The 22,440-nt window shown below is 52.5% G+C and overlaps 8 protein-coding genes across 8 annotated transcripts; 2 read left to right on the plus strand and 6 right to left on the minus strand.

Moving 5' to 3' along the window:
- Positions 1-1,851: 1,851 nt before the first annotated feature.
- WHR41_01586 (uncharacterized protein) lies at positions 1,852-3,473 on the minus strand (the record flags this gene model as incomplete). The annotated part of the gene is made up of 4 exons (XM_069370192.1): positions 1,852-2,167; positions 2,217-2,484; positions 2,536-3,247; positions 3,300-3,473. 4 exons carry the CDS (start codon positions 3,471-3,473, stop codon positions 1,852-1,854), a joined length of 1,470 nt encoding a protein of 489 aa, XP_069232782.1.
- A 509-nt stretch (positions 3,474-3,982) lies between these two features.
- On the plus strand, positions 3,983-5,480 carry WHR41_01587 (uncharacterized protein). The gene is made up of 6 exons (XM_069370193.1): positions 3,983-4,129; positions 4,178-4,249; positions 4,307-4,420; positions 4,476-4,954; positions 5,007-5,062; positions 5,114-5,480. The coding sequence occupies exons 1-6, from the start codon at positions 4,087-4,089 to the stop codon at positions 5,409-5,411; spliced, it is 1,062 nt and encodes a 353-aa protein (XP_069232783.1). The 5' UTR covers positions 3,983-4,086; the 3' UTR covers positions 5,412-5,480.
- Positions 5,481-5,583: 103 nt separating this feature from the next.
- On the minus strand, positions 5,584-6,958 carry WHR41_01588 (uncharacterized protein; the record flags this gene model as incomplete). The annotated part of the gene is made up of 3 exons (XM_069370194.1): positions 5,584-6,387; positions 6,441-6,760; positions 6,813-6,958. 3 exons carry the CDS (start codon positions 6,956-6,958, stop codon positions 5,669-5,671), a joined length of 1,185 nt encoding a protein of 394 aa, XP_069232778.1. The 3' UTR covers positions 5,584-5,668.
- An 893-nt stretch (positions 6,959-7,851) lies between these two features.
- WHR41_01589 (uncharacterized protein) lies at positions 7,852-9,148 on the minus strand. Its single transcript, XM_069370195.1, has 2 exons — positions 8,584-9,148; positions 7,852-8,530 (listed from the first exon to the last, which is right to left on the minus strand). The coding sequence occupies exons 1-2, from the start codon at positions 8,875-8,877 to the stop codon at positions 7,964-7,966; spliced, it is 861 nt and encodes a 286-aa protein (XP_069232779.1). The 5' UTR covers positions 8,878-9,148; the 3' UTR covers positions 7,852-7,963.
- A 3,683-nt stretch (positions 9,149-12,831) lies between these two features.
- On the minus strand, positions 12,832-13,857 carry WHR41_01590 (uncharacterized protein; the record flags this gene model as incomplete). The annotated part of the gene is made up of 1 exon (XM_069370196.1): positions 12,832-13,857. The coding sequence occupies one exon, from the start codon at positions 13,855-13,857 to the stop codon at positions 12,832-12,834; it is 1,026 nt and encodes a 341-aa protein (XP_069232566.1).
- Positions 13,858-14,252: 395 nt separating this feature from the next.
- On the minus strand, positions 14,253-15,132 carry WHR41_01591 (uncharacterized protein; the record flags this gene model as incomplete). The annotated part of the gene is made up of 3 exons (XM_069370197.1): positions 14,253-14,363; positions 14,453-14,842; positions 14,905-15,132. 3 exons carry the CDS (start codon positions 15,130-15,132, stop codon positions 14,253-14,255), a joined length of 729 nt encoding a protein of 242 aa, XP_069232565.1.
- A 1,984-nt stretch (positions 15,133-17,116) lies between these two features.
- Positions 17,117-20,014, plus strand: WHR41_01592 (uncharacterized protein; the record flags this gene model as incomplete). Its single annotated transcript, XM_069370198.1, has 1 exon — positions 17,117-20,014. The coding sequence occupies one exon, from the start codon at positions 17,117-17,119 to the stop codon at positions 20,012-20,014; it is 2,898 nt and encodes a 965-aa protein (XP_069232564.1).
- Positions 20,015-21,095: 1,081 nt separating this feature from the next.
- Positions 21,096-22,142, minus strand: WHR41_01593 (uncharacterized protein; the record flags this gene model as incomplete). The annotated part of the gene is made up of 1 exon (XM_069370199.1): positions 21,096-22,142. The coding sequence occupies one exon, from the start codon at positions 22,140-22,142 to the stop codon at positions 21,096-21,098; it is 1,047 nt and encodes a 348-aa protein (XP_069232563.1).
- Between the last annotated feature and the right edge of the window lie 298 nt (positions 22,143-22,440).

Here is a 22,440-nt window from a genome sequence, read left to right on the forward strand (position 1 = left end):
GATGTCGTCAGGGTAAGTAGCTTAGCGATCAGTCTTACAATTTCGGGGAGTCAATGGCTAAGAAGTCTTTGCTTGGATAGCGCGAAGCCCTCCTTCTCTCAACATCGGTCGGTCAATACTAATACCTACAAGAGTGGGGGGATTAGCGGGTAGATAGGCGTGAGCGGCTCGAGGAAGCCCTAGTTGCCGGTGATAGCACTTGGCCTGTCAGACAAACTGCGAGGAATCTTGAGTCCATGACATTGTCTTGAATCCCGGTGAGTCCAATCGTTTAAGTTTTCTGCGCCACCTCGAGGGCTTTCTCGAAGGCAGGATCTCGATGCCAAATGACGAACTGCGCTAATGTCACCGTAGATTTCCAAGGGGCGGTTAATTATGCTCGAGGTGCGCATAATTTGCGGATAATTGGTCGCTTCTTAAAATATTGACCAATGCAGCCAACTGCGTTCAAACGTCTTCAGCACAGTTCGTGTCGTTGGCACAAGGAACAGCATTGCGAGAGGTTGCTGGAGATCAGCAGAAGAGCAGTTTGTTTTCCGAAAGCTTCCGTTCCGTCTTGTGCCGACTCACGCCTTTCTCCTTGCGCGACATGCGGCATTGTGATACAATCCGACCCATCTCATCAATTGGCTACCATTTTGTCACTCCGCCATCTACTAGGATATCCTGGCCCGTCATGTATTTGCTCGCGTCTGAGGCAAGGAATATACAGGCTCCACGAATGTCGTCTGGGTCCGCCACTGCTCCATTCATGATTTCGTCCTTCCAGTTTTCTAACAGTTGTGGAAATGGCGCTTTGGCATGTCAGTAAAAATGGACACGCAGTATCAGGACATTCTTACGCACCTGTCATTTCCGTTCGGACATAGCCGGGAGAGATGCTGTTGACTCTTATCCCGTGTTGCGCCAACTCCACTGCCATTGGTGGACACATCGACTTCACAGCACCCTTGGTGCCGCAGTAAGCACTGGACATTTGGCCTCGAACGGCTCTGGAAGCCGCAATGGATGCTACCATAACAATCGAGCCTTTGCTGGTCCTGTTGGCGATCATTGCTTTGGCAGCCAGTTGCGCCGTGAAGAATGCGCCTTTCACATTGACAGAATTCAGCTGATCGAATGCAGTTTCATCAGTCTCAGTGAAAGCCACGTTACGATTCGTTCCTGCGCAGACGACGCATATGTCCAAGGCTCCATTGGTCACCTTTAGAAAGGACGCGAAGGCCTCTCTGAGACTTGCCACCGAGCTCACATCCGCTTTGAAATCCCAAGTCTTGACAGAGTGTTTGGTGCTGATTAGGTGAAAGTCCGGAGAAGGATCTATGAGATCAAGTACGACGATGTCCGCCCCAGCTTCCGCGAGGCCCTCTGCAAAGGAGAGACCGCATCCTCTTGCGCCGCCTGTCACTACGGCGGTGCGGCCCTTGAGTGAGAACTATCGATCTTGTTAGCACAAAGCATCGACATACTGTGACATTTCGTACCCTTGCTAACATTGAGAGAACGTCGTTCCTGCTGATGAACCTACGATCTAGATTGTTGCGAGGTCCCCTTTGCTCAAATAGTCTCTTTCAAAGGACTGATGGCTATTCAAGCCATAGGTGGACGCCCCCCACCTGCTACCCACTTCTCGCCACATCTTGCTCTGACGGCCCATGGTATCGGTAGACACCTGAGGGTACCTGAAACTACGTGCGACTCCTATACAGGTGCCACACATGTGGTCAGACACGCAATTTGCAATGGTACGCATGTTGATTTCGTCCTCTCTTGGTGACTCCTTGCCGTCGTTGCAATCGTGAAACCCCCATCTACTGACCTGCAGTGCTGTATCCAGCCAAGCGGTGTGTCTCAGACGAAATAACGCCAGTCCGGTGACTTCTCGCCCGCTTGGAGAAGATCTGTATCCACTTCTCCCGCCTTGAGAATGCGTCCTTGCTCGCGGTTCCTACGGTTATTCTCTCTGCGCATCCAAAAACTCATTCCAAGGACCGCTGTAATCGATACCACGTTACACAAGGCCGTCGCCGCCAAAGTAGGCCAGTATGAGGGTGCATACTCTGTTCGGAATGTCGCTCCCGAGATGATACCGCCGAGGTTACCCAGACCAACCAGGAATCCAGTCCTCGCGGCACGGCTGGATTCATCAAGATCATTGTTATTGTGCCTAAACACCGTCAGCGCATGTTCCGTCGCGCACGATCAAGATCGCCTACCAGGAATGCACCAGCACTGAAGGAATGTAGGCGCCGGAGGCCATGAGGAAGCAAGAGAAATATGCAACGCCTTGATGCTCGAGAGCGTCGATGCTGGCGAGTATGACCATGCCGATGAGAGAAATTGTAAGGGCACCCACAATATGGAAGCCGCGCTCTCGGAACTTGTCTGATGATTTAGCGAAGCAGAGCAGGACAACGAAGCCGACGCAGTTGGGCGCAACAGTACAGAGATTAGTCTTGACCGTCGAATATCCAAGACGCTGTACTGTCGCCTTGTCAGCTCGAGACCTCTTAGTTCATTCCACGAGTAGCTCACCAATCTGGGGAAGAAAATTAGACGTGGTGCTGAAGGCCACTGGATACGTAAAACAAATGATCGCCCAGTGTGCAAAATGCCAGCTCTTCCAGCTGGCAAAAGCATCCCTCATGCTGAGCTTTGCATTGATCTTGTTGGAGCTGTCTCTCAGCATTCGAGCTCTCGCCGCAGCCTTCTCCCGCTCATCCAGGAACCACGCAGTTTCCGGCCGTGCCGGCAGGAAGAAGTATGCGATTACGCCGACAATGACGGTCGCGGCACCTTCGATGAGAAACAACCACTGCCATCCATGAATGCCTGGATAGTTGATCTGGAAGACTCCAAAGCTAATGAGCCCGCTGAACGCTGCCGCCAACAGCGCACTTCCGAAGAACATGGCCAGCCTGAAACTGAGTTCGCCTCGGGTGTAGAAAAGCGTCAGGTAAAATATGACACTGCAGTAGAATCCGGCCTCGAAACTAGCCAGTAGGAGGCGCAGTGGGAGCATCCCCGCGAAGCTCGTGGCGGCAGCCTGGATAGTAGCCATCGATCCCCAACCAACAATGAGCACGGGAAGCATTGTTCTGGCCGAAAATCGCTTCGTTAACAACGTCAAAGGAAGGTCCATGACGCCAAACGGCACGCTGAAGAGTAGGATAAGCAAGGAGTATTGGTTGCCGGTGAAGTTCATGTCTTTGTCCATGCCATCTGTTTTGGCATTCCCGATATTACTCTGTTTTGATGTTAGCACCGACATGTGTAAGAGTAAGTAAGACTTCGCGTACGCGATCGACTGCGCTAAAAAAGTAGCACAGCGACAAAAACGGCAGCAAATAATAGTCAAGCTTTCTCACGTATGAGCGTTCTGCGTCTTCATCGATCCCAAGCACTACGTTGCCAACTGCGACTTCTAGTGCTTTCCCCCCGGGCTGAGTCGGCGGATCCGATTTGTAGTCCATTGTGGCGAAATCTCTGGGCAGTGAGAAGATGCTTTTCCCAGTCCGAGACGCAACGAATAAATATACAGTGATCGTTCTCATTTCAAGCTATACTACTGCAAATCATTTATATGCCTATCGCACCATGCAATTCATGCGCGCATTTTGATATGCTGCACATTTTATCTATTCGCGACTTTTTAGCTTCAGCCACTTGGTGACAGCAGTGGGGTAGATATCCAATTGCGGTCTTTGGCAGTGTATTCCCATGCGAGGAGTATGTTGTTGCGTGATATGTGCCTGTACGAGTCATTGTCATTGAAGATAGGGCAAAGATAGGGCTCCGCCTTGGGTGGCCGCTGCCGTTGTTCTCCGCAATTCACCATGCAACGGCCGGCGGCACGCTCAGTCGGTGTTCCCCCCCATCTCCCCACTCTTGAGCTACATGTTGAGGGACCCTGGGGCATGCCGGGATCGCCGGCGAGATACGTCCGGTCGGAAGAATGTTGCGACATGATTGGATATATAGAAGGATAATGTGTTAAGACACAGACGACCCTTTACAGCACATACCTTGAAGCATTCGTCTGAGACTCAACACCCCTTGCATCTGCTCGCCAGACATCTGTTCAACATGACAGCCACTGTTCAAGCGCCTCCGATTCTCGACTTTTCCGGTATGTTGCCGCACAGTCCTCCATGCGGACTCTTGTTGACGTCTCTAGTGTTCTACGGCAACGATGATGCCGCCAAAACCAAGCTTGTCGACGATGTGCGGACCTGCTGCCTCCACAATGGTAAGAGACATTTCTGAATGCTTCTGCCTGACTCGCGAGCTGATATTGGTCGGGCAGGCTTTTTCCAAATCGTTGGTCATCGAGTGCCAGCTGAACTTCAGGAAAATGTTCTCGACAGCCTGAAGTCTTTCTTCTCTTTGCCACTAACCGAAAAAGAAAAGGTCCACAAAGGTCAGATTGCTTCTTTGCTCAGATCGGCTGCTGCCTAAAACTCACTCCTTTTTAGATAACACAACCTGGAACCGAGGCTATGAGAACATCGGATCTCAGATTCTAGAAGCCGGTGCCAACCCTGACCAGAAAGAAGGGTTCTACGTTGGGGAAGAGATCACCAAGGATCACCCGTATTTCCTGGGCAAGAAGCTCAACTCAGGACCTAACCAGTGGCCTCAGGATTTCCCGAATGCTGAGAAGTTCCGGAAATCTTCAATGGCCTACTACACTGAAATGCACGCGTTGGCTAGAGATATCCTGTCTGTCATCGCGCAGACTCTCTACCTGGACGCTAATTACTTTGACACCTTCACGAGCGGCGCTGTTGCAACCCTTCGCTACCTTCATTATCCTCCACAGCCGAAGGACTCGGATGAAAAGCTCTCCCGCGGCATTGGAGCTCACACCGACTTCGGTTCTGTGACCCTTCTTATGCAAGACGATGTTGATGGGCTGCAGGTGTGGGAGAAGACTACCCAGGAGTGGCTTGATGTGAGTGATATTCTCAATGACGATTCTGTAAAAAAGCGCTCACATCCGATAGGTCATGCCCATTAAGGGTGCTTACGTGGTCAATCTTGGGAACATGTTTATGCGATGGTAAGCGGTCTGCAAAGGACCATAGTCAATAATGCAAGCTGACAAAGCAAGGTCCAACGATCGCTACATCAGCAACTTGCACAGAGTCATCAACAAGAGTGGGAAAGAACGTTACTCTGTTCCCTTCTTTTACAGCGGCAACCCTGACTACCAGATCGACTGTCTTCCCAACAGCCGTGAGGAAGGGGTTCCTGCTAAGTATCCTCCAGTCACTGTCATGGATTGCGTCGGAGCGAGTTATCGGGACTCGTACGGCAAGGCCACGGCCTTTAAATTAGCCGCGGCCGCTACACAAGCCACAGAGTTGCCTAAGGGGCTCTCGATGTCTGCACAGCCAATTCTTGCATGAAAACGTCTTATGAGGTCCCATTGAATACAGGATATCGGTAGTCAACCCCTAATCAAATCATCCACAATATCCGAGTACCAGACGTCAAGATGCATCAAATTTCTACCGCGGCGTCCTTGCCTCAGAGAGGCTGAGAAGTGTTGTTTTTTCCACAAGGCTCTAAGGGAAAGATCAGCAATGGAACACCCTCGTAGTCAATCAACGAAAAAATGATGCTGCAGAGAAGATTATGCCGCAATATAGTGATAACTTCAGAGCTATAGCCGTGCAATGCCAAATCCATCCCTCCTTCGAAGGCCCAAAAACTTCTTGTCGATGCCTCGGATGTTGGGGATCCCTGCTAATGCCATGGTCCTAGATAGTTCGCGCTCCAGAATGTTGGCCACCAGCTCAACGCCTATCTGCCCATCGTAAGCCAGGCCCCACAGAACGGGTCTTCCGACAAGGACGAGATCTGCACCCAAAGCGATCGCCTTGAAGACATCACTGCCGTGCCTGACGCCTCCGTCGAAAAGGATCGGTATCTGCCCTTTGGTTGCGGCCGCAATGGATGGGAGTGCTTCAATCGTTGCCGGCGCAGAGTCAAGCTGTCTGCCTCCGTGGTTCGATACAACAATGGCGTCGACTCCATGTTTGACCGCCAACTCGGCGTCTTCCTCAGTCATCACGCCTTTGAGAATGATCTTCATAGAAGTCGCACTTCGTAGCCAACTGATGGTCTCGGTCCACGTCAGCGAGGAGCTGTGAATACTACCTCCTGCATCTCGCACCACCTGCTTCGCTTGAGCTGCTGTTGGCGCATCTAATAGTTGCCGCTCTTGACTTGGTCTGTAGTTATCGGCTTTGGTCTTCTCTGAACCTTTGTAATTAGCAAGATGAAGATTCGAGGGCAGGACGAGAGGCGTCTTTCGTTCGTTGATACGGTTTCCGAGGAGCGGCGTGTCAACAGTGATCACCAGAGCTGTATATCCAGCATCTACCACCTGTCAGCAAAATGACGAGAAGTTAGCTCGGATTGAACTGTCTCACTTGCTGCTCTCTTAATCAAGGGAGTGCTAAGAGCTGAATTTTCGGTCACATAGAGCTGGAACCACCGCTCGGGTCCATCGGGTGTATTTGGCATCAACGATGCAATGTCTTCGAGAGATGTTGTCGACTGCGACGAAATCGTCATATTGACCCCGAGTCTTTGCGCGGCCCGTGCAACGCTCTCTTCGCCTTGCGGGTGAGCGAGCTTCTGCATTGCAGAGGGAGCAAAAGCGATTGGAAAAGGGTATTCCACGCTGAACAAACGTGTGGAAGTATCAACTTTTGATACGTCAACCATCACTCTCGGCCGGATGAGGATGCTTTAAAAGGTATAAGTCCATGCTCGTTTGTATTGCGTGAAGGCGCACCAACCGGTCAAAAGCCGCTCGGTTCCGAATCAGACATTTCTGATCGTCCGCTCCGGATGCATAGTAGTCGTAGACATTTTTCGGTAACTTTTGTCTCGCGAGGGATTCCAGTTCATCGATCGTGACAGGGTTCACGATCGTCTCCGCCATATCGTCCAGTTCTTGTCATCCGATGCCTATTCACTCAATTGACGATTGCAGCATTCATTACAAAATCCAATAAGTATCGACACTAGAACAATGCCATTGTGGGTCAACCATTCTACAACCGCTAGGGTAGCGCTTGTTTACGTGGCCTGTCGTCGCCATCCCCCACCCGTCCGCCTGACTCCCCACTCTTGACATTTGCGAACCGATACGGCCGCTCCATAACCCACCAGCCTGCGGAATTGAGCAGCGAGTGGAGGAGACAACAGGGATGGACAGGTTCAATCACTGAATCGATATGTAAGTCGAAGCTTTGTGTCGATGCAACCCAGATCGAAGACCACCCTCGCCGCCAGAGCAGATGCCGACCAATTAGTATTCCTTGGCCACTTATATCAACCAGTGTGTGCTCACGCTATATGTCAGACTTTCAGCCATACTGATCAACGACTTAGTGGGCGATCAAGAAGCGATCACCAGTCTTTTACATTCCTATGGCGACGTCCTTTCTTCACGCTCTCTCGCAGATGTTCTATCAATCTACACATCAGATGGCGTTTTCATGGCACCTGGATACCAGCCTTCAGTCGGTACAGATGCATTGAAGGCGTCATACAAACGCATCTTCTCAACCATCAAGCTGGATATTGAGTTCAGCATCAACGAAATAGTGGTGATGGATGGTGTATCATGGGCGTTTGCGGGAACCACAGCAGAAGGCACTAAGCATTGGCTGCAGAAGGAAACCGATGAGAGCCATCACAACCAAGAGATATTTGTTTGTCAAAAGGTTGATGGAGACTGGAAGATTGCGAGATACTGCTTTTCCAGTATGAAACCATTGACTTAGGATTCAGTTTTCTAGGACTGAGCGGTAGAACACAAATGAACACAGATCAACCCAGAAAGCCGTACCGTTCTATTCATGGATCGTATCATACATATGACAGGCCGTGCGCTAGTTTATAATACAGAGTCGAAGCGTTGCAAGAGTTAATATGCGCAAGTTTACGACTTGCGCTCGTTCTCGCTCGCGATGCTCTGGGCCTGGCTCGCGAGGCCGCCCTTATGCGCGGCACCGGTAGCCTTAACCTCCTTCGAGTGTGCCTTGTCACCATCTTCCTTCGTGATAGCTCCAGGGTTGTTGGCCATCTTGTCGGTGATGCTGTCAGCGACTTGGTCGAGGTTGCCCACGCGGTCGGCAGCGCTCTGAGTTGCGGAAAGGTTTTGCATGTTCTCATTGGCAAGGCTTTGGGCTTGTGCAGCAACGCCACCCTTCGAGGTGGTTCCAAATGCCCGAGTCTCACGAGAGTGAGCAAGGTCAGCGTCCTCCTTGGTCACAGCCTGCGGGTTGGTGGCCATCTTGGTAACAATGTTTTCGGCCTCCTTCTCAAAGTTCGCAGCGCGGTCAGCAGCACTCTGGCTGACAGGGTCGGAGGGGCCAGTCGATGAACTGGACTTTGTGGCACCCTCGTTGCGAGATGCAAGACGCTCGGCGTCCGATGCGATCGAGTCCGACGGAGGCTGGTTCTGGCCAATCGCGCGAGCCTCACGGGACTTAAGGTAAGCCGCATCCTACCTAGGTGTCAGTTGAAGTATCGTGCCTTTCGAATTTCTGCTAAACAAACCTCGCTGGAGACAGTCTCAGGCGCGGCTTGCATCTTGTGACCGACTTCCTGGGCGGCTTGCTCGAAGTTTCTCGTCTTTCCGACTTCGCTCTGCATTTGCGCAGATGTGGAGCCATGCGCAGGACCGCCTTCCTGCTTTGCAGTCTGAGAAATAATGTTGCTGGTGGGTGTAGGGTTGGCCATGTTTGAAATCGAGGTCGAGAATTGGTTCGTAGAAATCGAGGGCTGGGCCAAGGCTCTGTTGTGAGCAGAAATGGAAGAGATGCGTGAAAGGGGTAGACGAAGGAAAGACATGATGCTAACAAGCTGTGATACTTTTCAACTCAAACCCTGCGTGAGAAGCTCCGGTTTTAATTGTTCTTCCCTCCTGTTGTGCCTGTGCTCCTGCCTTCATAGTGATGCAAGCGCCAGGCCAGGGAATGAGATCATATGGAGAACCGATGACCCGTACAATCACAAGAGAGGGCAAGGCTACAGCCTTGCAGTCAAACTACCGTTGACAAGCATCGCGATCCTGAAGGTCTTTCGCGGTCCGATGGGGGAAAGTCGGAAAGATGCTCGAGCTTGACAAGGATGCAGGCGACGCACCAGGTTGGCGTTCGAGAACGAAGACATGGCGTAGATGGATCGCCACATGCGGTATGGTCTCTACGCGGTTGAGCCCAATGATACGCATCCTGCGAAATACGCGGCTGATGCGGCCATCTCCGCCGGGCCCGCGAACCTTCCGCTGCCACATTTAGCAGACTTGTGTTTTTCAGATAGTATCCAGATCGGTATGCCTGACATTCAATTTTGCTGCGCTTCCTGAGATTGTTGGAAGTACACTTCTTGATGTCTGAACCAGTTTGAAGGCTTGACCGCCGGCGAGTTGTCAATGCACCAACGCACTTTAGCTGGCAGTGAGGCGAGGCTGAACATTTCGGCAAACACGTTTCGATGCAAGCGCGATGCAGAGGCGCCCACCCAATATTCCCTATTGGATCAGGCTTGATAACGAAGCCGGGCGAGGCTGATATGTCTTCCAATGTCTCGTCAGTCAATCATCCTCACATTCTTATCAACCCTTTGTTTCCTGTTTGACAAAGCACTCGATATGCCGCGATACCGAATTCCGAAAGTTCACCTACCTTTCTTGTCTAGATGGCGCCAGAGTCCGAGTGATCTGTCGAAGATCGAACTCAGAGGGCACAGATGGACCTGGGCGACTCAACTGTGCTGCCACTTGCTCTCGACGGGAGCCATCTTGACAGCCTTGGGCTTCGGTGGCTCGTCGAGAGTTTTCACACTCAAGACGCAAATGGTCTTGGGGAATTCTGTCGATCCTGATTTGCAACTAGCATTTCTAGGCCTGATCAACAAGATCATGGATCTTTTGCTGACCAAGGCACTTCAAATCACCGCAGGTGTCATCGTCACGCTATGGATGACCCGGTCACGACGGTCATCGGGTGCTCGAGGCGCTCGCTTAGCCGATTTCGAGCTTTCTGAAGAGTTGACAAAGCCTTGGGCAGCCTTGTCGCAGTTCACAAAGAGATGGTCCAACAATGGGTGGAAAGGTGCCGGCAAGACACGCTTCCTCATTACCTTGTCGATATCGGTTTGCGTTCTCTTGCAAGGTCTCGCAGTCAACACCATCGGGGTTCCAAAACAACGCTGGTGGCCAGAGTCATCGGATGCGCTGAACGTGTCCCATCCACTTTGCAATCTGAGAAGTCTTGATTGGATGAACTTTTGGGACTCTTCATGGGGCACAGTCGGTGGAGGCGACATATCCTGGGACGTTATGGGTAGCTACATTGCTACTTCTTCGCACCTTGCTTTTCAGGACTTCGCAACCAGAATGGATTCCAACCCTCGCGGATGGCAGGACTTTCGTCGGGAGAACTCTGGCGCTTTTGTCGCCCTTGATACTCGGCACAACGGATCATCAACTAGAGGCTTCGCGTTGCATACAAGCCAAGCGGTGGATGCATTTACTTGGATGCAAACCAATGGTACAGCCGATGCTCGCCGCGCCTCTGGAATTAGCGCAGAGCTCAAGCTGACAGTCCCCGGGACGCTCGTGTCGTGCCGGACTTCTGAGTTGAGGCCTTTCTTGGATGCCAATGCCCTGTCTGTGACGGTCGATAAACCACTTCATACTTTGGCCGGAGCAACAAATTTTTCAATCAATCTACTCTTCGCGAATACGAACAGTGACGATTTCGAAGGCGCCACTTGCGAGGTGCAATTCCACCGCATGGTGTTTCCGGCAAGCATCTGGATTATTGACGGCGCGTCTACTGCTGATGCATCCGTGAATGGGTATGGCAAGAAATACGACACCGAACCCAAGATTCTGCCTTTCGCGCGAGAGGATAGTGATATGGCTGGTTCGTTGGCGAGTCAGGTTGAGGATACAGCGACACGTCTTGAGCATCTGAGTCAATCCTTGAATTCCTCGCAATGGCTTATGAGCATCGCTCAGGAAGTACGTAGACGCCGCCCCGAGTACGTGTCTAATGTCGAAGCTCTGGCGCCGACAATCGCTCTCCTTACAAACCACCTGTTGACCATCGCAAATTGGGATACAATTCTCAGCGACGTCGATCGAGTCGCGTCGAAATCGGTCAGATGGCAGCTATTTGGCTCTGGGCCGCGTCTACCTTGGGAATGGGTTACAGCTACCGTGCTGGGCGTTCTAATCCTGTCGTTGGCCACGAGTCTAGCACTGTCACTGTACTACATGATAGTCCCGGGTGAATGGCTGAAAGCTGGTGGCATGCTCGTTGCTGCAAATTGCTCGCCGCCAATGGTTGTAATCAAGGACACTATCAACAAGCCCAGTGGCGAGCTCGAAAATACACGCTTCCGGGTGAGTCAAGTAGCCAACGCAGGCACGGCAGGCACGGTAGACGTGGCTGCTTTGGTCAATGCGAAGGATGGAGGCGACAGTATCGACTACGGAGCCCGGTATCAATGGCGGGGGCCTTCTTGAAGTATGCTTTTTAGCGCAAGCTTTTGTGTCAGTGTTGGTATTCAGCACCGTTCAGCAGGAATGCTTTGTCTTTTGTAGCGATCGGATAATAAAGTAGATCGGACGGATTATCCTAGATCAAGGGAGCAAACAGCTATATGCCTATCCGGTTCAAGCGAAGTAGAGCGGCTCCTGGCAGTCTCCGAATTCCTATTTGAATAAATCTAGACCTGCAATTGTTTGATGGTAAGCAATAGGACGAGGAGCAACGGCGGAGCGAGCTTCATGTGATCTCAACCGATTCCTTTTCCTAAAGGGGAAGTGCTCCGCACCAGTTCCGGCTTACGCTTCGTACTGCCACTACGAAGTCCAAATCATCCAGTCGCATTGTTTGGACAGCACTCACAACATGGCGAAGAAAGGTACGCTTGACTCGGACTGTAATACACAGAACTCAGTATCTAACATTTCATTCAGCGAAGTCAAGAACCGTGGCGGTGCGACTCATGTCGATGGCCCTGACGGGCTTCTTCATGACCTTCCGCCGCCCTCGTACCCACCGCCCGCTCAGCATGCTGAAGTATGATCCTGTTGGTACGTTTGTCCTTCCATGTGCGAGTGGATCATTTCTCCTGGATTGGCGCTGACAGGACCATAAACAGTCAAGAAAAAGGTCCTGTTTCTTGAGGCAAAGCGCGGTGGAAAGTAAGCAACAAAGCCCGAAAACGACACGACGACTATACTTTGATTGCGCCGAAAACACTTTACGCCCACGACTGGGCAGGAGGCCCGATTCGTGAGGAGACGAGCAGGCAATGTTCCAGGAGGGTAGTGTACGATAGGGGCCGACACAGGGGGCAATCAAAGAAGAAGTGGGCGGGGCTGTAATTGCCCCGGCTCAAAATGTTAAGGATACCCAAGAGCTGCAGAACGGTCACATTCAAGAGCAGGCATAAAGACTGGCCGTCCTGGTGTGAGTTCTGCCGCAGCGAGAATCGGGCAGAGGAAAATGAAAGAATTTGTATAAATACGCCGAACACAGCCATGGGCAAAATGCAATGATTGAAAAGCATACTTACGCTTCCAAAATCAAGGGTTTGAGAATGAACAGGGCCTGATGTGGGAAAAAGCAGAAGAGCAGCAGGACTCAGGTCATCGAAAGACATCTTGGAAGGAGCAAAAGGATTCATTCGCGATCGTTGGCAGATTGTTACATTATTTACATGACTGGTTGGTCATTGTGCTTCCTGGCGCAAAATCACCCACAGGGTACTCAGAATGTTCAACTCTTACGCCTCGGCTGCAGCATTCAATACGGCATCAATCTTTTGCTCCAACTGTGCGCCTGTCGCTCTCTCCAGCAGCACGACAAACGCACGTTTTTTCTTCGCCTCTTCTCCATCTCCAGCCAAATGCTTCGTCTCGAGCTTCTTCCAATGTTCCTCAATCAGCCCTTCCAATTCACTCCCGTCCTGCGGCAATCCGAGCATCCTTAGGCTATCGGCCGTTCTTCCATCGATATTAGGAAAGGCCGCAGTCCAGATCCATTGCACACGACGAAAGAAAATCTCCAAGCCCGTTTTACCAAGTCCTTTGATATGGGATTTAAGCTGATTGGCAGCTTCGCCAATGTCATCGCCACAATCGTCGCGCAGCTTCTGCAGCTCCGTCCCATCTTTATCGCTGCTTGAGGTGAAGTTGTCCAGCACGGCTTCGGCAATGATGCCCATTTGCGCTGCCGTTTTGTCCTTGTGCTGAGTTCTTGCGTCGTAGACGGATTTCAAGCGTTTCTCCTCACCAGCATCCTTCAGCGAACGAGCAGAGTTGAAGTTGTACGGATCATTGAGCACCGTGCGGATTGTTCTGAGGCCCAGGCGATGACTGATCGGCCGTGACAGTATCACGGCACAGAGAAGCTCTTCGAAAGGACTGAGTACACTTGCCGAGTAGGTCTTGATCTCTCCGCGCGACTGTACGTCTTCAATCTCATCGTCAGGACGTGTGAGCTCCGCCGCCGCAGGTGAGATCATGTAGTTGAGGAGCTGCTGCTTTGACGGTTCGCTTTTGGCGCCACTTCGGTTAGAACGACGAGATGCTTTGCGCGGTTCGTCGGTTGAGGCGTCTTTGCCACGTTTCTTTGGCGCTTTACCATCTGCTTCTTGATCTTTACGCGCAGAAGCATTGCTCTCGGGCTCAGGCTTGATCTCCTCATCTTTGATGGCATTGGTCTCTTCTTTTGAATGTTTCTCTACGGTGTTCGTCATTTCATCACCATTGACAGTCTTCGCCTTGGGTGTCTTTTTCTTGGGAGGCATTTTGCAGATTCTGCCAGAAAAATGAAAGTATGCCGCGAGAGTACTAGTTTTTGGTCGCGGTCGTCAATCACTGTGCAGGGTGGTTGGGTGGGTGATCATTTGCATCAATGACGTCACAAACTGTCTTCGATCAACATACATGTACCGTACGTTGCGCATCCGAAAGTTTGTAGGCTTTTGAAGATTACGACGCGTTCTTGAGAGTGAATCTATTCCTCTCCGGGTAGAAGTTTGAACTCAATAGCCTATGGTAAAAGATAGTACCACAAACACATGCCGTACGTCTGGTTATCTGACATGCTCAAGCGATGGCATAGACAAACTCAGACGTGACAGCCATTGACTTCGATACACAGATCAAGATAGTTGCACAATGGGTTCAGATCAGCATTGTCTCACGGCCTAGCGCCATCGCTATGGTCGATAGTCGGGTAGAAGAGCCCAATCACCGCAACCGCATAGCAGCCGCCCGCGAACGCGCTGGTCAAGGTAACAAATGCTGCGATCTCCTCGCTCATCAGCCAATCGAGCCACGGCGCCATCCAAACAAAACCAGCTCCAAACCATGAATAACGAGAAGAACAGGAAAACTCACCTTCACCCTCTCCTCCTCCCATTCCCAACCCACCCTCCCCGCCTCCACCCAAACCTCAATCGCCAACCCGACCAAAAACCACAGCACGCTCAGCTTCAGCAGCATCCCCGGCGTGCCCCAAATCCACGGTTGCAGAATACGAGGCTTCCACTCGTTGCCTCCACTTCTTCCTGCCCCTGCGACGCGATAACCCATGACCTCGCGAGTGCGCGCCGTGCGGTCCGCGCGACACTTGAGCCGTAGCAGGCTGCCACTGCAGAGGCCCGAGGCACTGATGGATGCAAGCGCAAAGACGAGACCCGAGTACCAGCTCGCGCGCGTCGCCCAGTGCGAGGTCGGGATGCTGGGCCAGGAGAAGGCGCTGGAGATTACGCCGGCTATGAGGGCGGACTGGCGTGAGAGTGTTAGTGGGCGCGCTTTGGGTTGGAACGGGAGAGGGAGGGGAGACGTGCGGTCAGCCCGGTCGTGCTCATGGTGCTGAGCGTGCTGGTCACGAAGTCGGAGGTGAGGGTTTCGCGCTCAGAGAGGCTTGGAGCGTTTAGGAAGGATTGGGTTGTGCTGCGAGTCCATCGGGAGGGGATGAAGAGATCTGCGAGGCTGTGGGTGAGGGAGTGCGTGGCGGTTTTTGTGCGGGCGATGGTCGTTTCAAGGGCGTCAAGACATTGGTGGAGGGTCTTCATGACAGTCTGGTTTGATGGCGATGCTGCTGGAAACGGGCAAAGATCCTGATCGTTCTGAGGTGAGTTTTGATGCGAAAAGCATCAAAATTACGGATCTCGAGAGCCCAGCCTTGCGAAGCGGGAGGTTTGTGTTGGCTATGGACGAATAGCAGCATAGTCCATACCAGTACGGCAAGGCGTGATATGCAAGATGCAAGCCTCGTCGGCTCAGTGTGACACGATGTGAGGCTGAAGAGATCGACATGCAGGACGGCGTGGCGTGTGGATGGATCGGCTGTCAGATGTACTACATCGAAAATCGTGCTAGACCTAACTTGTTAGGAGTCTACCTTAGTTTGAATCATGTTTTCCATGCACAGATAGTTGATCTCAGTGGGATCGAATGCTCAGAAAACCATCGAACCCGCCGCGTCGTGACCGCCATTCTACTTTTGAATGCAGCATTTCAGCTCCCCACTTCTCGCTTCACGCTTGTAGATCAACACTCTCTCGACTATCTGGACTGCAAAATAAAGATTGGTACTGTCGGCTGCGCCACAAGATGGAAGCGTAACGTAAAGTCTAGCAATGATCATCAAGTTATGACAGGCGACAGAGGAGTTTCTGGAGAGAGCTCTATGGTTAGGATTGGGGTTGCGAGAGGCGAGATCTCTATCGCTGGTAGGGCGCACTGTCTGTATCAGCTCCAAAAAAAGTGCTGACCATGGTTGAGGCTGGTGAGATCGACGGCATCGTCTTTGCGCCTCTCAACAAAAGCTCACTTAAGCTGGCGGGGAGGACCGAGGAGGACGAGCTGCGGTGGTTTGAAAAGCAGTTAGACTTTGAAGGGACCACAAGCGAGATCAATATCTCTGGGCCGCTTTGTACACGAGAGTGACCAGCCATAACGCCCTTGCTGGTGTTGCTGAGTGCATCACTCAGGGATCTGTTTCCAACGCCATTGAGTTGCTGCAGAGATTGAGGTGTGCACCAAGATTTTGTCTGACATGTATGTTACTAACTTATGATAGCTGGGAGTCTGGCATTGATTCACCGCGCCTCGCATGCGCTCTCAACCCTCACAATGGTGAGAACGGTTCCCTCGGGCGTCAAGAGATAGATCACATCCTCGCCCCATCGTTGCAGCCGCCCGAGAAAAAGATGTCGACGTCCAAAGATCGTATCAGTGCGATACTTCTTTTTTGAAGGGTGAAGATTCCGATGTTATCGTCACGATTCGCCAGAACCAAGGTCAGATTGCGATGAAGCTGTTGTCATTCGATGTCGGGATAACCGTTCAGGGAGGCCTGCCATGCCCGTCGCAACACCCGCTGATGGCACGGCGTTTGATATTGCGGGAAAGAACATGGCGGATGTCAAAAGCACACAGAACGCTTTTGACATTGCGGTTACGATGGCAGAAAGGGAGATATTGAAGGAGGTCCGGCCACCACGGCAAGGGCTCGATTTCCAGTTGACCAAACCTGGTCTTCCTATCACGAAGACGACAATTTTAGAGATTCTCTCATGCTGTTAGCACTGGTAGTACACGGCCTAATTCGGTGCATTCCACGAAGACTGATACGCTATGTCAATTTTTCCTTTGTCATGCCAATAGTTCTGGGATGACAATTCCCGGAAGCAGAGAGATTCACGTAGTGTTGTCTTTCCTCATCGACTATCGAGGCCGCAATTTCCCTGGGGAGTCTAGCATGTTCACTATACTAGAACACGTGATGGTCTTCCAAAAGCGACACACGAAGGTTGCGCGACTGGACATCCAAGTTCCACAACATACCTGTTTGATGCCTGAGTTGGTGCCTGCAGATCTCAGGCATCAACCAACACGTGAAGCGTGTGAGTCTCTCGCGCCGGACCCTTCCATTGGCGGGGCAAGGCTTCTGGTTTTACCTCTAGGCTCTTGTTCGCGTCGCCCACCTTGACCCATTAAAATACTTGGGCAGATTCCTGGCAGAAGGCAGCGTGCGCTGTAAGCGCCTGCAGTATGAGCACGCCAACGCAAAATGGCAAGCGCAAAGCCATTGAGACCGTGGACCTCACGGGAGATGATAGCGACGACGAACCGGACTCAGCAAAGCGCAGGATGACGCCCCGATCTAGTATTCCTCAATCTGCTGGCCGAGGAAGCCACGTCGACTTTGCACGGAATACCTATAGCTCATCTTTCAATTTTCCTTCGAGCAGGCCGTCTATGTCAGTCAATGGCCGGCATGCGGACGCCGAACGCAACGACTGGCTCAATGAGGATGAAGACGACATCAACGAGGTCGTCGCCTCGACTCAAGACGATGCGGAGGGAACTGAGCAGCTCCACCATTATGGCGATGTAGACACCAAGATCGTTGGTATTCAGTACTATCGAGGCTTTGCCAGCACTGGCGAGGTAATTCTGATCCGTAGAGAGCCACGCAACCCGTATGACGCGAACGCTATCCGAGTTGACAATGTAAATCGTCAACAAATTGGCCATATCCCAAGACGAATGGCCGAAAAACTGGCTAAATACATTGACAACAGCTGGTTGCATGTCGAGGGTAGATTGGCAGGACCCAAGGGTCAATTTGACTGCCCTTTAACTATCGCCATGTTTGGACCAGACCCGAATACTGATGCGGGGCGCAATCTCGCGAGCCGCATGACCGAGGACAAGCTCTCTACCAAAGCACTCATAGAAGCTGAGCGTGTCCGCAAGAAGAGAGAGAAGGAACGCGAGCAAGCGGAAAAGCGTCGCCGTGCCGAAGCCTTGAGAGCTGCTGGTCGCGGTCAAGGCGGTCGCGTAATGAACCAGTCTGCTACCCGATGGAGGAATCAGATGACTCCTGGCGACGACCCTAGCGAGCCACTCATGGAAGATATCCTCGAGGCGTCGCAACGCTTCAATCCTAGAGAAATTGGCCAAACGGCAGATCAGTGTGGCCTGCAGGAAGACACTTTGAAGTCAATGCCAATGGCGGCAAAGCCTGCTGAGATCAGGATCAGAATGCTCCCTTACCAATTGCAAGGTCTCCAGTGGCTCCTCGACCATGAATCTCCCGCATTGCCGGGTAGCAGCGACTGTGAGACCGTTCAACTTTGGAAAAAGCATCCTAGAACTCCTGGGGCTTACATCAACCTGGCGACCAACTACAGCATTCAAGGGTCGCCCGGGTTTGCCAGCGGAGGCATTTTGGCTGACGATATGGGGCTCGGGAAGACTCTCGAGATGATCGCGCTTTTGATTGCGGATAACGAGAAGTGTGGCGGCAAAGCTGGAACAACGTTGATCGTCTCTCCCCTATCTGTCATGTCAAACTGGAGCGATCAAATTACTCGTCACGTTCATGAGCACCACGCGCTAAGCGTCTACACTTATCACGCCGCTGGCCGCATCCACATGAAAGCTGCAGATTTCGCCAGGTACGATGTTGTGATAACGACATACCAGACTCTCGCGTCGGACTTTATGCCACGAGGCAAAGCCAAGGAGCCCGGCAAAGGCTTGCGTTCGTCAGGACTGTACAGCATGGATTGGCGTCGTATAATTCTTGACGAAGGTCACACTATTCGCAACCCTTCATCAAAAGGCGCCGCTGCCGTGATGGCAGTGACCGTGAGGAGCCGTTGGGTTTTGACAGGAACACCAATCATCAACTCACTCAAGGATCTCTACTGTTTGCTTCGTTTCATTGGGATTACAGGCGGACTTGAACAGCTCGAAGTGTTCAACAGCGTCCTTGTTCGTCCGCTCAAAAACGGAATTGCGGATGCGACCTTGTTGCTCCAAGCGATCATGGCCGCGTTCACCTTACGCCGCAGGAAAGAAATGTCTTTCATCGACCTCAAGTTGCCGTCCATCGAGGAATACAAGCATATGATTACCTTTACGGCAAAGGAGAAAGCCCGCTACGAAGCTTTTGAGAAGCAGGCGAAAGGCCAGCTCTCCAAGTACCAAAATCAGTCGTCGAACGGAGTCAGGAAGAACAAGGCTTTCCAGATTCTACTGGAGATCTTGTTGCGCATGCGTCAATGTTGCAATCACTGGCAGCTCTGCGAAGAGCGTGTCTTGGAGGTAATGGAGGTCCTCGAGAAGCAGGGCAGCGTCACCCTCAATGATGAGACTGTCAAAGGCCTACAAGGCCTCCTGCAGATTCACATCGAGTCGCAAGAAGATTGCGCCGTCTGTCTGGACGGCTTGCACAGTCCCGTCATAACGACATGCGGCCACTTCTTTGGCTACGAATGCATATCGAAGGTCATCGAGACCCAGCATAAATGCCCCATGTGCCGGGCCGACCTCCAGGATGAAACCTGTCTCGTCCATCCCGCCAACGATTGCGGTGACGCGTCCGCCGACGACGAAATAGACATGAGCACATCCAGCAGCAAGATCGAAGCCATGATGAACATCCTCTCCGCCACCAAAGCAAAGGAGGAAAAGACCGTCATCTTCAGCCAGTGGACCCGCTACCTCGACATCGTCGGCACGCGGCTGGCAAGCGAAGGATACAAATTCTGCCGCATCGACGGCACCATGAAGGCGCAGAGCCGCGACGACGCCCTCCACGCCCTCGAGAGCGACAGCGACACCACGATCATGCTGGCTTCACTGGGCGTGTGTGCCGTGGGCCTCAATCTCACGAGCGCAAACCAAATCATCCTGAGCGACTCGTGGTGGGCGCCTGCCATCGAAGACCAAGCCGTCGACCGCGTTCACCGTCTCGGCCAGACGAGGGACTGCCGCATTTTCCGCTTAGTCGTCGAAGGCACAATCGAGGATAAAGTTCTCGATATCCAGCAGGACAAGCGCAAGTTGATGCGTCTGGCTTTCGGTGAGAAGAAGGGCAAGCGCGACGAGGTGAAGACCGGGCGGTTGGCGGACATCCAGAGGTTGCTGCGCGATTGAGATGTGCACTTCACCAAGGCTTGCTCCGTACCGGTTGCGCAGATGTATCTTATTAACGTGCCCTCTTAGCTATACGACTCACGAAATATTACGACTTCACTGATATAGCAAATTGTATAACTACTACAGCAAGCTTGATTAAAAAACGCAGTCTATCGCAACCCAAAAAAACTATTGTAAACCAAGTAGAAAGACACCCAAAGCCACCTTATCATCAAGGTCCAACCACCAACTGACCATTTGGAATCCCCACGTCTCAATATACAATTTACGCTTTCTTGGCGGCCACTGACTAAACCTTATCTGAAGCACACTCAATCGACGATGTCGCCATGACGGAGGGGGTGGCCTGAGGCAGACGTAATCTCATACCACTAGGGTACTGTATACTCAGCCATCACATCAAGTCAGGCGTTCCATCTAGGAAACCGGCGTTGGAATGTGAGAGCCCTTCCTTGAGGCGAATCCAGATCGACGAAACGTATCAAGTGGGAAATCAATCTCGATCAATCAAAAGTATTTCATATTTCATTCAATTCGCTCCACTCCTCTCGATCCCCATAGCTATCCATTCCTCGCGTTCCCTTCCACCATCCAAAACCCCCACCCAACCAAGCTCCCATGTTGCGCCTCAAGGGCAGGTATCCTAATGAAAAACACAAGCAGCAACAAAACAAGACAAAGAGACAAGATAGGTCTATGAGAGAGATAGAGAGGAAGCAATGAGAAGAGCCGCCCCGTCTTGCCAGAGAAAACTGGAAAGGGGTATATGCAAGCGAAGCGAGCGAGCTGGGTTGTCGAATCGAGAGCCCTCTGGGCTGTGGGATGGTAAGGAAATGGAAGGAATCGCTTGGAGAAAGGGAAGAAACGAGCTGACTGGGAGGAGGGCTCGTAAGTGTACGTTTCGGGACGTGAAGTTGTGGGCGGTGTTCGGTGGGAGCGGCGGAGTGAATTGTGGTCTTGAGGTCTCCACAAGTGGTGGCTTTCGGGGTAGTCGACCTTTTGTACATTCGCATGTTCGAGAATGCAATGGGGAACCCGCGATCCACGTTCAAGAATCCAGAACCAAGGCCAGGCCACCTTAATCGCTCAAATCCGGGTTGGCGACAAACAGTCTTCCAGCGTTCATGGTCATAGCGCGATCGTCCACACTGCCGCGTCGCCGGAGCTCTTCGCTCGTTTTCCGCTCACTCTCTGCTCTTGCCCGTTGCTGCACAGGCGGCAGCCCAGAAGATTGACCGAACTGCCTCTCGACCTCACCGCTAGATCCGCTGCCACCTTGTCCGCCCGCATGACCAAAGTAGTCATCACTCTGCTTGCCATACAAGTTAGGCGTCGGTGTTTCATCGTCGAGGCCGAGAGGGCTGTTGGCAGATGGCGTCGAATTCGTCGAATAGCCGCGCTGAATATACTGGCTGTGGACTCGCTGGCCGCTACCAAGGCTCGAGCGGCCGGAGCCACTGCGTTGGTGGTAGCGGGGCTCTTCGTCGCTGTCGCCTTCCTCCACTTCGGTGGCACTCAGACGCATGGGCACGCCGGCTCCAGAGTGTGCGACGGCGTTGTAGGCGCTGGCCTTGACGGCGCCGTGGTGTCTGATCTTGCTCCTCATGCCGCCGGCAATACCGGAAGAATTTGTGCCGGTTCGTGTGCCACCAACGACGTGCTGTGATCCCGCCACCTCCATTGTAGCCCGCATCTTTGCCTGCCGTTGTGCTGCCAGGATTCTTGGGTCTTCGTGTTGTGCTCGATCGCACCAGACAGTGGCCTTCTGTTTGCGCATCAGGGCGACATATGAGGTAGGGCTGGTGGTGGAGGTGCTGCGGGAGGATGTGGAGCGGCGGACGCTGCTGGGGTAGTTGCCCTGCTGGTTGCGCTGGGCGTTTGTGTTGGTGCTGTTAGAGGAGGAGGAGGTGGCCACGGAGGGCGTGCGGCGGGCGTGGGCGAACTGTTGCTGTTGCATTGGAGGAGAAACTCGAAGGGGTGGTACTGTCGAGGATGTGCTGTTAAGAGAGTATGTGTTCTGAGAGAATTGCTGCGCAGATGCTTGAGAGGTCTGCGAGTAAGGAGCAGGCGGCGCACGGCCGGGGACTGGCTTCCTTTGCGGTGGCATGTTCATGACGGCGGCCATTGTGCTGATGTGAGAGTCTGCTGATCGGAGGGAGGTACAGCGGGACGCCGGCAGTCCAGATCGGGATGCCGAGGGGTAATTGTTTGTGCTCCGGATGGGACAGCTGTTTGGTAGAAAGGCTCCGAGCCGTCACTGTCTGTCGAGCGATGTTGCCAAAATCTTGCTTCTGGTGGGAGTGTTTCGTGTGAGAGGTCCCGAGCGTCGGGTATCCAAGCCGGGGGTGCTGCAGCAAGCCGGGTGGTGCAAGGGAGTGCGGTGTGCGTGTGCGTGTGCGTGTGCAAGGGGCGGTAAGGGTGTT

This window comes from Cladosporium halotolerans, assembly GCF_011745625.1.
Source record: "Cladosporium halotolerans strain TM138-S3 chromosome Unknown Sca4, whole genome shotgun sequence".
Lineage (NCBI taxonomy): Eukaryota > Fungi > Ascomycota > Dothideomycetes > Cladosporiales > Cladosporiaceae > Cladosporium > Cladosporium halotolerans.

Excerpts from the sequence above, each read along its gene's own strand:
- WHR41_01587 (XM_069370193.1), top strand. The coding sequence starts at position 4,087 with ATGACAGCCACTGTTCAAGCGCCTCCGATTCTCGACTTTTCCG. Across the intron at positions 4,130-4,177 it reads TCCGATTCTCGACTTTTCCG|TGTTCTACGGCAACGATGAT; the intron begins GTATGTTGCCGC and ends TGACGTCTCTAG. Across the intron at positions 4,955-5,006 it reads CTACCCAGGAGTGGCTTGAT|GTCATGCCCATTAAGGGTGC; the intron begins GTGAGTGATATT and ends CACATCCGATAG.
- WHR41_01589 (XM_069370195.1), bottom strand. The coding sequence starts at position 8,877 with ATGTCTTTCCTTCGTCTACCCCTTTCACGCATCTCTTCCATTTCTGCT. Across the intron at positions 8,531-8,583 it reads CTGAGACTGTCTCCAGCGAG|GATGCGGCTTACCTTAAGTC; the intron begins GTTTGTTTAGCA and ends ACACCTAGGTAG.